Here is a 14,989-nt window from a genome sequence, read left to right on the forward strand (position 1 = left end):
ACACCTCGGGTATAACTTGAAAGGTATGTTCTTTCTGCATGAGCAACACTGAAAACCTGGGAGATTGCTGAGACTCTCTTTTTACAGACACCAAGGGCCAGATTTACTAAGTACTGGTGCTGTCCATGTGGGCAGTAGCGGCTGCCACCGGACCCAGGTAGTGGGGCAGGGCCAAAGGACTCAACGAATAATAAAAATTGGAAAACCCACTTACCTGGAACGGCCAGCCGGTTGCCGCCTCTCCTGTGGCCTCAGTCATCTTCCTTCAGAGTCCCGGCCAGCAGCAGGAGGTACTCTGCACCCTTGGACCAATCACAACGCTGCAATGCACCGTTGTAATTGGTCTGAGTGCCGTGGTTAGGCGCTCCGACGGGGACAGGGAGGCTTTGCATGTTCCTCACCAGGCTGTGCAATGCAGCCTGGTGGGGAACATGCAAGTGTGCATGACTGTTTATCCAGCCCAAGAGGGCCGGTCAAGCAGTCATGCGCACTTCAGGAGTGTAAACCACTCCACTCCTTGCTTCGCCAGCCCAGCCCCGTCCGAGAGCCACTGACAGCTATAGGACAAATAAATAAGAAAGATAGTTATTCTCATTTTTTTTTCTTTTTGTTCAGTGGGATGACGCTCCTCCAACTTAGCGGAGGAGACGCAAGCCATCTCAAGCCCTTAAATGGGATTTACAGAGCCACCTAAGAGGCAATTTGCGCCGTCTTGCATGACTGTGCAGAAATGTAATGCAACGCAGCAGCTTTCAGTGCATTATATTTTGTTGTAGTAGGACTTTCATCGGTGGAGCATGGGTGTTACCTTGCAACCATCAAATTTAATTTGACACAATTCCCGTTTTACTAAAGGCAGTAAACCTGGGATTGCGACAAAATGGTGCACCTAACTGCATAGACACGTAACAAGGAGAAATATCTTTATTTGTCCTAGTTATTCCTTTTTTTCATGTGTGCTGCATTCTGCAACCCACATTGAAACCATAATAAGCCTCTAAGGATTATTTTTGTACAGGAGGGTATTCCTTCCTGCACAAAAACAATCTTGCGCATAACAGGTACCCTTGCACCCTTTGGCGCAAGGGTGCCTGCGTTGGTGCTAGGCAGCACACAGTGCACTAGCGCTAGGAGACAACACAAGTGACCCATATCCTAGTCGATATGGGGCATTTCTGCTCTCTCACTTTCACGCAACGCTCCTCAGCAAGTTCCCTTGCTGCATTGTGTTGACTAAAACGTTACTACATTTGGCACCAGGTGTACTTCTGACCCATGAGTGGGGGCAAAACAGTAGCTGTGTCTTCAGGGTGAAGCACTGAGGACTGCAGATTTGTTTATATTATAGCAGCATATATATTCCCGGTGAAGTGCCACCTGGAGTGTAATGTCAACTTAAAATGCAAACATGCAAATCTATGCACTATAGCAGAAATTAGTGAGAGGACAGACAACCTATAAATCTCAATACACAATACAAACCAGGCCTGTCGCTATAGTAGAAAAGGTGATCAGATTGCGGCGGAGGAGAGGCTCTATATCAGAATGTGATTATATAAGATTTGTTGGGAGTAAAATAAGAAAAGTCAATTTATTATAAAGAAGTAGCAAAATAGGACCACAATTGCTAGAATATAAACTATTTACCCATGCTTAGTCTTCCCTCATAATATCCCAGCATGCAATACTACTACTAGACTTACTGAGTGTCAATGGGCAAAAAGTCCTTGAAGCGCTTGATGGCCACGGTGGCTCTGTGGTACTCTCCCTTAAATAAGATGGAAGTGTCCGTCTCCATCAACGGCTCCCCAATCACAAGGTCTTCCTTTTTGATCTCAGTAATATCTGGTCGTTGCGGTGTCATCGTTTTAGCCACTGCATGAAGTCCACGGGAGGGAACCAACACAACAGAAAAGATTATTAATGATTAATTATCTAACTACAGCTTAAGCTATACATTAATTCAGTTAAAAAATACTAAATTGACAGAGCTGGAAACAAATGTCCTAAGTTTATCCAGAAAGCAGGTCAAATGAAAATCCCAGAACAGTTATTCACAAGTATACCTTTTAAAAAAAAATTATCATCAAGCACAGACAAACAGTCTATCAATCCAGATCAATGATGCAACAGGATGTGGCTCTCTGGAAGCCTACTCTCTAGGTCCCCTCCAAGGGCCAAATTTAAGCGATTGATGGTCCGAAGTCAGGTTGACCTTCACGACTCAATTGATTCCAGGGTGGGGGGGGGGGGGGAACTTACCTGTAACCCTGATATTGGATCTTTCTCTCTTATATGTGCTCAGGCTCTTCATACCCCTCTTGTATAGTGATTAATTCTGAAGGCTCTTAGCAGAGGATCTGCTTTCAACCACAATAAAACAACATTAACATGAACTGCCGAATTCTCCTTGATTAGACTTCTCTTTCATCATTCATTTTTTTATCTCTTTCCTTTCAGTGGGATGATACGGGGCCCTCGTGTAAACACGTAGCTAATACAGAGCTGCAAAATCAGCTGTACAGGTTAAGAATTCCGATCCTTTGCATGGGGAGATAAGCAGTGCAACTGAGAGGAAAATGTGGTTGAAGAAAATATGCTCTGCTTCAATAGATTACCTATCATTGTACCATTTCCAAGTGTTCTCTATCTGGGGAATTGATTCAGACGCTAATAAAGTAGACTGTGTAACACATACAGACACGAAACGCCCATTGGGCTCAATGGGCTTAAGCCCCCCCCGGTCATGTGTGTCAGGCGGACTGGCGACCGTCTTATTGCAGCCGCACCCGGGTACTTCACAAGTCTTTAAAAGACCATTTACTTGCTAATGAGGCTTTTTTGTTTTTTTCACCCCTTCTTAGAGCCCCTGCATCTCCACTCTGCCTATTGCTGGAAGAATTAGCCCCCCCTGAATTTTGAATTAGCACCCTCCCCCAAGAAATTGGCTCTAGTTGCGTCTCTGAACACATACACATGTTTAGAATGTTTTGCCAGACCTTCTTTGCTACCACAGTGAACTACTAATCCTTTTAAGTTTTACTTCCCTCCACTCTTATTTTGATGTCTTGGAATATTGCAACATAGGGCCCGATTCACAAACTGTACTTTTGAGTAAGCTTGCACTTTTGAGTAAGTTCACTTCTTTTCAGTATTCACAAATTTGAATTTTGCATTAAATGACACTTTTGTAGTAAGTCCAGCACTACACACGGCCAGCCACTGGTACTGCAACACCCTTCCATGGAAAATAATGGAGATAGGGACTTAAAATAAAATTTTACAGGAAATAATGCTAAACAAATTATTCTAACTAGTTATAAATACAAATAAATATAAATTAATGCTAAAAACAAAAAAATGCACGTATTACTTAATTATAAACTTTTTTGAAATATGCCTGCCAGCTATCATGACATGGTTAAAAAACATTTAAGACAGCCACCTGCCAAAAGCGATGGGCGGAATCCAAAGTGCAGAACTGAAGAGGCTGTGATGAAAGTGGCATTACATTCGTGCACATTTCGCATGATTTCACTCATTTCACACCATCTGTGCCTAGTCATATGGATAACTGGGTCGTGTCTGATTATACACTTTTTTGGTGTACGTGTACACAGAAACCTGGGGCCTCTCTGCTATGTTGGTGCTGTGTAGCTGCCTATAGATGGTAGTCTCACAGCCCCCAACCCCCTTGCTAGACTATCTATGAATCAACCACCAAGGAAGACTCCTGCCTCTTCCCCCTTTCCTCCTCCTTCTGCCTGTCGGCCTCCCAGACTCTATACATTTTCCAGAGTGATTTATAGAACTGTCGCAGTCAGCATGAGTTATAAACAGCAAGAATAAGGCAGACATGACACATAACAACAAATAGTTCCACACAAAACGTAGATGAATCTTACACTGATAAGAATGCCAATGGCTAATGAGGGCTGACCTATTCCACATTTTATCAATGGTATCCATTAGGCAGACCCGCATTTTAACTGACAGTCAAACTAACCAAGTATAAGTATAAAGTATAAAGAAGCTTGTAAAGCGCTCGAATGCCAACGGCGTCTTGGTGCTAAGGTGTGAAAAGTCGGTGACGGAGGAGCAGTACTAGTGGATGTTAAACAGCTGGGACTTCAGGGCCTTCCTAAAATGTACATAATTCTGTTGGAGTCGCATACCCACTGGTAGCTTGTTCCAGAGTTTAGTTGCACAAATGGCAAAAGAGCGACCACCCCATCTTGCCAGTCTAAATCTGGAAGTGCAGATGAGGCCAAGACTGGCCGAGCGCAGATCACGAGAGAGGGTATAATGCCTGAACCTATCCCTTCCATCATTTGCACCCCCGCCAAAACGTGCGCGATGTACCAGACAGAGTGCCTTAGACTCAATTCTCTGCTGAACCGGGAGCCAATGTAATGATCTTCTTCCTCTAGAAGTGGGGTGTCCCCTGGGTAAATTCAGAATGACACGAACCGCCGCATTTTGTAATGACTGTATCTTAGCAACCTGGTATTTATCAATACCCAGGAACATAGCATTACAATAGTCCAATATGGACGTAAAAAGGGGGCCATCACCGTCTTCTGCAGCACCTGAGGGATGAAGGGGAAGATTTTACGCAATGTTTTTAGCAGGAGAAAACATGAGGAGGTTAAACTGTTGACCTGAGCTGACATATTCAGCTTATCATCAAAAATCACCCCCAAGTTCCTCACCTTAGTGACCGGTAAGGGGCATTGACCGGCCTCAGGTGGCCACCACCAAATGTTCCACAGCGGGGGTCCGCTGCCAAACGCCATGACTTCTGTTTTCTCGGTATTTATTTTTAGGAAACTCAAGCGCATCCATTCCATCACAACCGTTAAATAAGCATGAAATTTGGCCACTATTAACTCAGGATTGTCCGTTACTGATATCACCAGTTGTGAATCATCAGAGTAAGATACAAGCGTAAAGCCATGTTTCCTAACTACTCTAGCTAATGGCCTGACGTATATATTAAAGAGGGTCGGGGAAAGAGCAGAACCTTGTGGGACGCCACACGGCAAGGTGAAATTGCCTGAGTGTAGGCCAGCCCAATTTAGTCTTTGCTTTCTGTCATCCAAAAACGAGGATAATAGGGCCAAGGCCCACTCCGTAATCCCTACCTCTTTTAATCGCTGTACCAATACCGCATGGTTGACGGTATCGAAAGCGGCACATAGGTCAAGGAGGACAAGAATTGCCCTCCCTCCTCTGTCAACTACTGCCAGAATACCCTCTACTGCCATTATAAGGGCCGATTCAGTAGAGTGTTTAGGCCGGAAGCCATGCTGGGACCGATCAAGGAGGCCATGCTTATCAAGGTGGTCAGTCAGACTTAAGTTTATGGCCCTCTCCGTGACCTTAGCTATCAATGGAAGGCCCGAAATGGGTCGATAATTTTAAAACTCTGACAGCTCCAAAGAAGCTTTTTTAAGAAGAGGCTTGATACTGGCCATCTTTCAAGTAGCAGGATAAGTCCCCGCTGCCAGTACCTGATTAATCAGGGACATGAGGGTGGGAGCAACTGGCAAAGCTGACCCAAATCCCATTTTCTGTAGGTATGGTTATGCATATTGATGTATAATTTGAGGAAACATGAGTTGGGCAAACAGATGAAGATGTTACTAGGCTAGATTTTAAAAGTACCATGTGCACTCTACACAACACAGATATAGGAATGCCATTCACGAGAAGGGAGCCAGAATGCTGCCTAATTTCTCAAGGCAGGAAAAAGTGTTATTCATGGTGCTAAACACAGGCACATTCCTCTTTTGGCTTGGGGTCAGTCAGCCAGTGGTGTCATCAGCTGCAGCGCCCAGCTGAGTTGCATAGGTCCTTTGCCAGAAGGCCTTTGTCAAATGCGGCTAGAACACTGTATTTCAGGTAATCGTAGTGTGGACAAAACCCCTTGCCAGTGTATCTTGTGGAATTTCAGTAATGTGTGCTATGCTTGTTATGCACAATTCCCAAATTATGCTATTATGTCACATTGCATAATTTTGCGTAGTTTGCTACAAAGATTTAGCACAAGCACAGAGGAACAACGAGAATGACAAGAATGCGAGCAGCTGCTGTTTTCAGAGCTTGTGTTTTTGTTCTGTTTTCCTAGCATAAAACATGTCCTCATATTTAAAATAGACACTCCCTGGGTGCGACCCAGGAATGGGCCAATATTCATTAATCACTCATAGGATTCAGAAATCATGAAAAAAATGCAAAAAAAGTACTCAGTTCACCACTGCTATGCTTCGCCTGTGGCCACATGTGTGGTTGGCTGCATGCAGTGGTGTGGTAGAAGGGCATCGCAACAGTCCAGGCCTTACAGCTGCCTCTGGAAGGTTGGGACAGGCTCAAGCCAGAGGCTAGGACTTGTGGCCGACACCTGCTCAGGGTTGGGAGTAGGTCCTGGACACAGGCCAAACCCTCTATGCACGGGCAAAGGCCATGGTCATTTGTAGAGGGTTGTGCACAGGGCCTTTTCTGCAGCTAACTCCCACTATGCACCACCAAAAGACATGCGCAGTAGGTCATGGCTTCCTATGGAAGCGCAGGGCATGGTTAGTGGCAGGCTGTGTAACCCGACCTCAAAAACGGGCACAGTGGCGACTCGTTGCCTGTTGAGGATTAGGCACAGGACCTTGCAGCCAAGCAAGAAAGCTGTGCGCAGCAGGGTTGGTCACCCGCAGAGGGTTGGGGAAGTTCCAGTCTGAACACATGGCCTTGTGTCTAACCCTGCTGCGCAAGGCCGAAGGCAGTTCACTGTGGGTGTTGGCTGCCCATAAAGGATTGGGCTTATGCACAGCTGCTAACCTTGCTACGCCCGGCCAAAGGCCATGTGCAGTGGCAGTTCTCTTCTCACAGCATGTTGAACACAGTAAACTCTTGGATGTGGTATATGATCAAAAAACTCCCCCCCAAAAAATCGCTGAAAAGAACTAAAGTTAAAGTGGAGTTATGGTTAGATTTAGTTATAACACCTCAACCTCAGAAAGTAAACTAAAAAAACATAAGACAGTAATGGGCAGTTATGGTTAGGAATTAAAACCGATAAACCACAAGTGTTCAAGTTACAGTTATGAGTAAAAACTATAACTTGCACAGCAGCCATGCAAGCCATAACTTGTACACCAAATGCAATGTTTATGGGGTAATAAACAGCATATTGCTCAATGCAGATATGCGTATGAGGTTTGTGCCATGTTGTATACCGCATGTAGTACATGGTGAAACAGACTGATTCCAGTTTATCAAAAGAGTTAGACAAGGGTGCATTCTTTCACCCTATTTATTGACCATATATGCAGAATATGTAAAGAGAGAAGTTGTTCTGGAAGATCGTGAATTCAAAGTTGGCAGAAGAGAAAAAGGAACAACCTTCAGTTAGTTGTTGATACAAATGTGGGCATGACCAACAAAAAGGCTAATAGGATACAAATCTAGCACCCCCGCCTGATAATCCCCTAAATCCATGCAACATTTGACTACCTTGCATTTATTGCCCCAATATATTGAGCTGACAGTGTCCAGTATATGTAGGAGAGCTGATAGTATAGTCCCACGTCAATCTGTACAGCAAGGAATGACAGTGTCTGTCTGGGCCCAGAAAGGGAATCCAACTCATCTGTGAGGAGAGCTGGCAGAAGTGGGAGAGAAGAGCTATGAAGAAATACATCTTGCCACTAGAGGACGCAGCAGAGCCATTCTAACATCACAATGAATCTGCATGCATTGGGTTAACCCATCCCGTTTTGCTGACTGTCACAATGCTGCAGTTTGACCTTTGTTGGGTACACAGTGGTGAGTTCTGGAGCGGGACCAAGATGAGGCGGAACATTCTTTGCTCTCCCCGCCAAAAGGCAGAGATTAATTTAAGAGCCCACAAAGATATGATGATTCCATGAGGGGAAGAGCCACGTGCTGACCCTGGAAGAGAGATGAGAGACCCAGGGACTATTTAAGACACTTAAAATCCAGAAAATAGAAATGTATGGTAATAAGAGATTTTCAATTAATTGGTGGAAGTATTGATTGGTACATGGGAAAGGTACAACTGACAAACAACAACAGCTTAAATTCAATAAATGGAGGACGTTTGGCTGATCCTCCTGTAGAATGTTTACCCAACTTGAATAGAATACCATGTAAGGTGATGCAGGACAGGGGAATAAACACTACAACGCAGCAGATTGGTATACAAAGACAATAGATTTTGGGACCACAGAATCTAAACAAACGTTGCCCAAGAAGATATAACTCAGGACCCAACAATTTGTGCATCACTGTCTACACAAACCCAACACACAATCAATAAAGATGAGGAAACTTAATTCAAACCGCACAATAGCCTCCATGCTCAAAGAACCTCACAGGTAATCATATGAAACTGAAACAATGGAGAATCCTACCGAAGGTGCTACTGCAGACCTGTTGGCAATACAAATTACTTGTATAGCCCTAGAGACCGAAATTGACACAGTAGTTATTGATGTAGATTTGCTGCGCCAAACCAGAGACAAATGGTGGAGGCTGTTAAAAGCAGAAATCAAATTGTCAACCACAGAATTCAATGTCATGAGACTCTATAAAACATTATGAAACTACGCAGGAAATTATCAAATCTTTGAATACTGCGCAAAAGAAGGGAAAGGAAGGTCTAGGAGAAGGAACATTGGGATGGCTGGGATACCTGAACAAGCTGAATATCCTTGTGTTGAACAACAGTGATATTGCAAAATAATTTTACTGCAACAAAGTGTCTTTGGTTCTAATAAATAAACATACAAAAAGTAATATTTTTAGAAATGGTTGGTCTCGGATTCAGTCTTTGAGTGTGTGTAATCATTTCTTGCCTCTGTGTGCAACAAATGCATAGCACTGCCCTCTGATAAGCCTAACTGCTCGCCCACATTACCACAAAAAAGAGCATTAGTGTTATCTACTTTAGTCTCTGTAAAGCCTCTGGGGATCCACTGGACTCTGTGCACACTATACCTTACTTTGGTATCGTATACAGAGCCAGCTTCCTACTTCCATCCCCCAGGGCCCAAAGTTACATTAAAAGGGGGTGGGTAGCGCGCCTCCTCCCTGTGCCTTTTATGGCATAGGCTCACTCACTGTGTCCAGGGGAGCCCATCCCTGGGACACAGTACTTTCCCTGCCTGTGCTACCTCAGGCAGGGAAACATGTTTGCTTCTGTCTGGAGGGAGCATTTTTAAATCTCCCACCAAACGGGAGCAAATACTAAATCTGGTCCCAGCAGGAGGCACGCACCTTTAACCGATGCGGACCCCGGGGAATGGTTTACCCAGGGCCTATAAAGACTCAAGGAGGGGGGCTGATGTCATCTGAGATGTCACTAGTGAGGTCATAAATTATGTCATAGAACAGGTCATGAGTGATGTGATATGTGAGGTCATAAGCAGTGCATGGCGGGGGCGCAATTTATAGTTAGCTCTGCTCACTACAACCAGTGAATTTCTGTGTTTTTTTAGTTCAAGACTTAAATGTTGTCACTGACATTCATCTAACTATAAGGTTGCTCTAAGCTTTGTTTTTTCCAGTAAATACATATATTCACTAAAAATACCATAGGTTTCAGGGACGTTATAGTTAGAAATTAGCATTTAAAAACCTTTGAAATTCACTGAAAAAACCATAGGTTTCAGGCATGTTATAGTTAGAAATTAGCATTTAAAAAACCTTAAACATTCACTAAAAAAACCATAGGTTTCAGGGAAGTTATAGTTGGACATTACACTCGTACGAAACCAGAGAAATTCCGCCGTTATAGTTAGTTCAGCTAACTATAACTCGCGCCCCCACAATGCACTGCTGATGCCGTCACATATTACATCATTTATGACATGGTCAGTGACATCACTGATGACACGGCTGATGACATCTCAAATGACATCACTGATTACATCATCCAGTGACTGTGTTTCTATAAAGTTTAAATATGTTTTATATATATGCCAAGGTATATTGAAGAATGAGTGGGTGTATAAGTGTCTGGATGGAGGATTTAGTAGGTGCGTGACTGTATAAGTGAGTGAATTAATGTGTCTTACTGAATGCATGGGTTAGTGACTAAACTGTGTGAATGTCTGTATCAGTGTGTCTTTTGTTGTGTAAGCTGCTACATGGGTTGGTGAGTAGCTCCATGAGTGTCTATATGAGTTACTGATTGGTTGCCTGAGTATCTGTATGGGTGCCTGAGTGTTTGTGTGAGTGGGGGTGTGTGCCTTTGTGCACAGATGTGTGAGTGGGTGATTCACTGGGTGTATGGGTTCAAGAGTGTGTCTGTGAAGGGCTGTATGGGTGAGTGAGTGTGTGCATGGCTGTGTTGGTGAGTGAATGGCTGTGTCAGTGGTATATGTGTGAGTAACTACATATGTGAAAGGCAGTATATGTGAGTGTTGGAGTATATAAATGACTATACGTGAGAGTCAATGATTGTGGGAGGGGCTGTATGGATGAGTGTGTACTTGTATCAGTGATTGTATAAGAGAGTAAGTATGTGTTAGTATCTGTATGAATAGGTGATGTGGTGTGTGTATAACTGTATAGGTGAGTAAATGGAAGTGTGATTGATTCTTTGCATGACTGATTAGGTGTGTGAGTAACTCCATGGATGAGTGACGGTGTGTGAGTGTATGTATAGGTGTATGAGTGCCTATGATAGTGTTGTGTTGATGAGTGACTGCATGTATGAGTGATTGTATAGATGAATGAATGGATGTGTGTAGACCTAGGAATCAGTGAGTGTGTATTGGTGTGTCTATGGTTTCGAAAATGGTAGTCTGTATTTTAGAGTGGGTGTATCAAAGGTTATATTAGGGTGCAAGGAGGCGCATCAGATTTTCACGTGGATGATGTCATCAGTGATGTCATTTGAGATGTCATCAGTAATGTCATCAGTGATGTCACTGACCATGTCATGAATGATGTAATATGTGATGTTATCAGCAGTGCATTGCGGGAGCGCGAGTTATAGTTAGCTGAACTAACTACAACAGCGGAATTTCTCTGGTTTTGTACGAGTGAAATGTCCAACTAACTATAAAGTCACTGAAACCTAAGGTTTTTTCAGTGAATTTCTAAGGTTTTTATAAATGCCAATTTCTAACTATAACGTGCCTGAAATCTATGGTTTTTTCAGTGAATTTGAAAGGTTTTTGAAATGCTAATTTCGAACTATAAGTCCCTGAAACCTGTGGTTTTTTCCAGTGAATCGGTCTGACCCCGTGCCTCATGGGAACAGTCCAGCCCGAACTGCCAAGCCATGTCTTCCCTGGACCGGAAACAAGTATCCTGGGACCGGTTTCTGGTTCACAACCCTCATCAGCCAGGCTATCTTGAATTCAGTGGCAAAGTGAGCAAGGGACCAACGTCTGGGTAAACCCTGCCAACTTAGGGCAAACAAAGTGATACCAAAGGGGATGATGGACGGAGCGTTTGAGCAAATCAAACACTCACCCCAAGTCAACTGATCTGGGTTTAATCCATCATCATTCTTTAGCTCACTCCACCACCCCAGTTCAGAAATGGCCATATGCAAATCAGTCTGACCCTGTGCATCATGGGAACAGTCCAGCCCAAACTGCCAAGCCATGTCTTCCCTGGACCGGAAACAAGCATCCTGGGACCGGTTTCGGGTTCATAACCCTCAGCAGCCAGGCTATCTTGAATCCAGTGGCAAAGTGAGCAAGGGACCCACGTCTGGGCATACACTGCCAACTTAGGGCGAACAAAGCGATACCAAAGGGGATGATGGACGGAGCATTTGAGCAATCATCGAATTACCTGTCTAGTGGCCCCTTGTAGATCCTCAGGATGGTGCCGCCCTTCACGCCCAAAGCTGGCGTGATAAACATAAAAAAACTGGTGCTTCTGCAGCAAGAGCGCACTCGAGAGACAAAAATCATGCACAGGTCATGTGATCAAGGCTCTTCTGAGCCAAAACGCACCAGACCGAGTAAAACAGCAATAAAGAAAACTGCAGCACGACTCTGTGGTCCGTCTCCGTCTGTGGTACGAATGCCGAGGAGTGACGGATTGACTGTGGAGATATAAAAATATATATATATATATACACAGTAAACAGTAAGCTGCTGGGACACCGCAATCCACCTCGTGGTACCAGTGCCTGCGATGGTAGCAGCAACCATCAAATATAAATAGCGGCGAACCATTCCAGCATGATACATGCGGCACATCAAGTGAAGAGCACAAAGTTTATTGTGCAAAATAAACTTTGTGGTCTTCACTTGGGGTGCTACATCCATCATTCTGGAATGCTTCGCTGACACACACATGCACACACACACACAATAGGATACATAATGGGTAACTATGTATTACGGAACAATAATACCATCAATCAAGTACTTCTGGTGGCACAATAAACAATGAAGTTGACTTGCGTCCTACTCTTTTGGTGCATCAACACAGTACCTTAGTCATTGTTTTTTTCTTTTGCTAATTTTCATGTGCTCTGGCAACTAAATTGGTATTTTTTTTTTTTTTTACATTTAAGCCCCTGAATGGCAGTGCCTTTTCCAACATCTCAGGAGGATGCAATGCCAGATGTGCATGACCTAGAGAACGTACCATGTGTGAACTCCAACTTTGGCAACTGCTATGACACTTGTCATGTTCATTTTAACTCCAACATGGATTAGTTTTTATCCATCTCACTTTGTAATTCTATTTAAAAAGTTGCATTTTAATTCCATAAATTGTCTTTGAGACATCTAGGAAATACTATGAGAGCTGAATTGAAATATAGATTTGGAAACCATTATGAAACTATAATGCCTCTGTAGTTATATTTAGTTCACCATTTCCATTGAGTATGCAGTTTCTCTTTACTTAATAACTCTAAATCTACACAAAATTGTCCAAAAAAAGAGCATGGGATTTCGGTTCTGTCGTACGGCCTATACCTCACCAGTAAAACTGTTTGTTCGCTGGACAACATAAACGTCAGGATTGTGGCAGACTGATTTAGTGCACACACTCATGATATGTCGCTCACAGTGCACCATCTGCATCCCAAACCCAGTCAGGTAACAGAGGGATTATGCAACCTCAGAAAATGACAACCCTGACTCCTCCAGGAAATCGTGGTAGCAGACCTACACCTCTTTTGTTTGCTCACTCATGAATACCCAAAGAAATAAACCATAAATATTCAGCAAGGCCTTTTAATATTTACTGAAGCATTGTATTGGATAAAATATGCTTACTGCGATAATCAATGGAATCAAACAGATTACCAGAATGGCGAAAAAGATTAATAATTCCACCATTGTGCTATAACAGTGAATATATTAATATATGCTGACATATAAGTACTGTTTTATAGTGTATTCCTACCTAGCGCTTCCTAACCTAGTTTTGCCTAGGGTGGGTGATCTGCCAAATCCCTTTTGGGTGGTCTAACTTCCCATTACCTGTGGGTAAGTGTCATTAGGGTGCCTGTCTTGGTTGTAAGCTGGATATCCCTTTTCGCAGTGGTAAACAGGAATCAGGTGGGCTGAGATTCTATAATGCAGCAACCTTGCAGTGTCAGCAAAAGCTACTCTCCCCTTTACATGGAAGCAATGCTATATATATTATAAGAACACCCATGCTGCAATGTCAAAGCCACAGTCAAGCCGCTATTGTTTATCCTTTTGTGATAGCTTCATCACCTACCGGACAACAATATGCAACAACATTTGCGCAAATTAACTTTTGTACAGAATGTTCAAGGTGTCATGCTAGTGTGCCTACGAAGTGGAAATGTAAGCAATGCAGTTTCAGAGAATATTATCCTGCACAGACATGCAAGCAAATGTATGTCAAAAGTCACTGTGTAAAAAAGAAGGCAACTTAAGAAACATGAGCATGTAAAATGATAGTGTTTCTAACTGGGCCTATCATAACTACGTGACACCCACTCCTTTGACGTGAGATGATAAAAGCTATCAAAACTATGCTAAAAAATAGGGTAAAATATTCATAAACACCTAAAATTATGAAGAGCATTGTGCTACTTTAAACCAAGAGCATAGTGAAAGCCAAAGTGTTAAAGTATTAAAATCGAGCAATTGTTTATAAAACATAAAAATGTAAAAGCATTTTAGCATACAAAAACAAAAGCTGAATTAAAACGTTGCCACGACTCGAAACTGTCACAATGTTTACATGTGCCAAGAGGTAGACAAAACATTGCTGCTCCCAGCAACCACTGACAATGTTCCCAGAGGCACCCATTGGAGCAGATCTAAAGGGCAAATGTGTTCCAATCCACCCCCCTCAGTAGCAACTGAAGGAGGACCAGCCAGTGTGAAATCCACAGTAGACGAGCCAAGATCCAGATCACCAGGAGCTGAAGCATCTCAGGAGGGCCTGTAAAATGTGTTCATTAGCAACGGCAATCACGAAGGAAACTGGTACAACTGAGCCATTAGGAGGCCCACCAGCAAGTCCATGTCCAAAGGTTGAACCTGTTGCATTCCTAGGCATATATCTAGGATACAATCGAAAATGCACAGCTGACAGCGGAATATGGGCTGCACGCAGTGTAGCCACACAAGCCGAAAGGACCAATGCTCATTGAGTTCATGAAGCAAGGGTGTGCCAAAACACTGCCTCATGTGATCACAACACAGCAGCACATGTGGTAGTGGCACTTCCATTTGGCCTCTTGATGGGCATCCATTGTGGAGCAAACAGAATGAAACCATTGCTCCAACAATTAGGAACAGGACCAGCGGAAGACCTCCAAAAACGCTTCCAAGCACTGAGTGTATGAATGACAGAATAACTCCAAAGACAGCCTGAAAGGTGCTAACAAACCCAGAGCCAATTAATTTGAAAAAATGTGCTACTCTTACGGTATTAGACATGTTACAAATGCTGCGCAAAAGCTCCCCAAAATGCAGTGGGAAATCAGTGCAGAGTAGCAACTGTATCTCAG

The 14,989-nt window shown here is 43.4% G+C and overlaps 1 protein-coding gene across 5 annotated transcripts in view; it reads right to left on the minus strand.

Annotated features, from left to right (window-relative positions):
* The window catches only part of MLKL (mixed lineage kinase domain like pseudokinase), a 642,399-nt gene that overhangs the window by 230,267 nt on the left and 397,143 nt on the right, over nucleotides 1-14,989 (minus strand). For all 5 annotated transcript variants that reach the window (XM_085639671.1, XM_085639670.1, XM_085639672.1 and 2 more), the window contains one exon: nucleotides 1,704-1,875. In XM_085639671.1, the coding sequence (XP_085495797.1) occupies nucleotides 1,704-1,875 (172 nt within the window). The remainder of the gene's footprint in view (nucleotides 1-1,703; nucleotides 1,876-14,989) is intronic.

The sequence above is a fragment of the Triturus cristatus genome, chromosome 12 (assembly GCF_964204655.1).
Source record: "Triturus cristatus chromosome 12, aTriCri1.1, whole genome shotgun sequence".
Taxonomy (NCBI): Eukaryota; Metazoa; Chordata; class Amphibia; order Caudata; family Salamandridae; genus Triturus; species Triturus cristatus.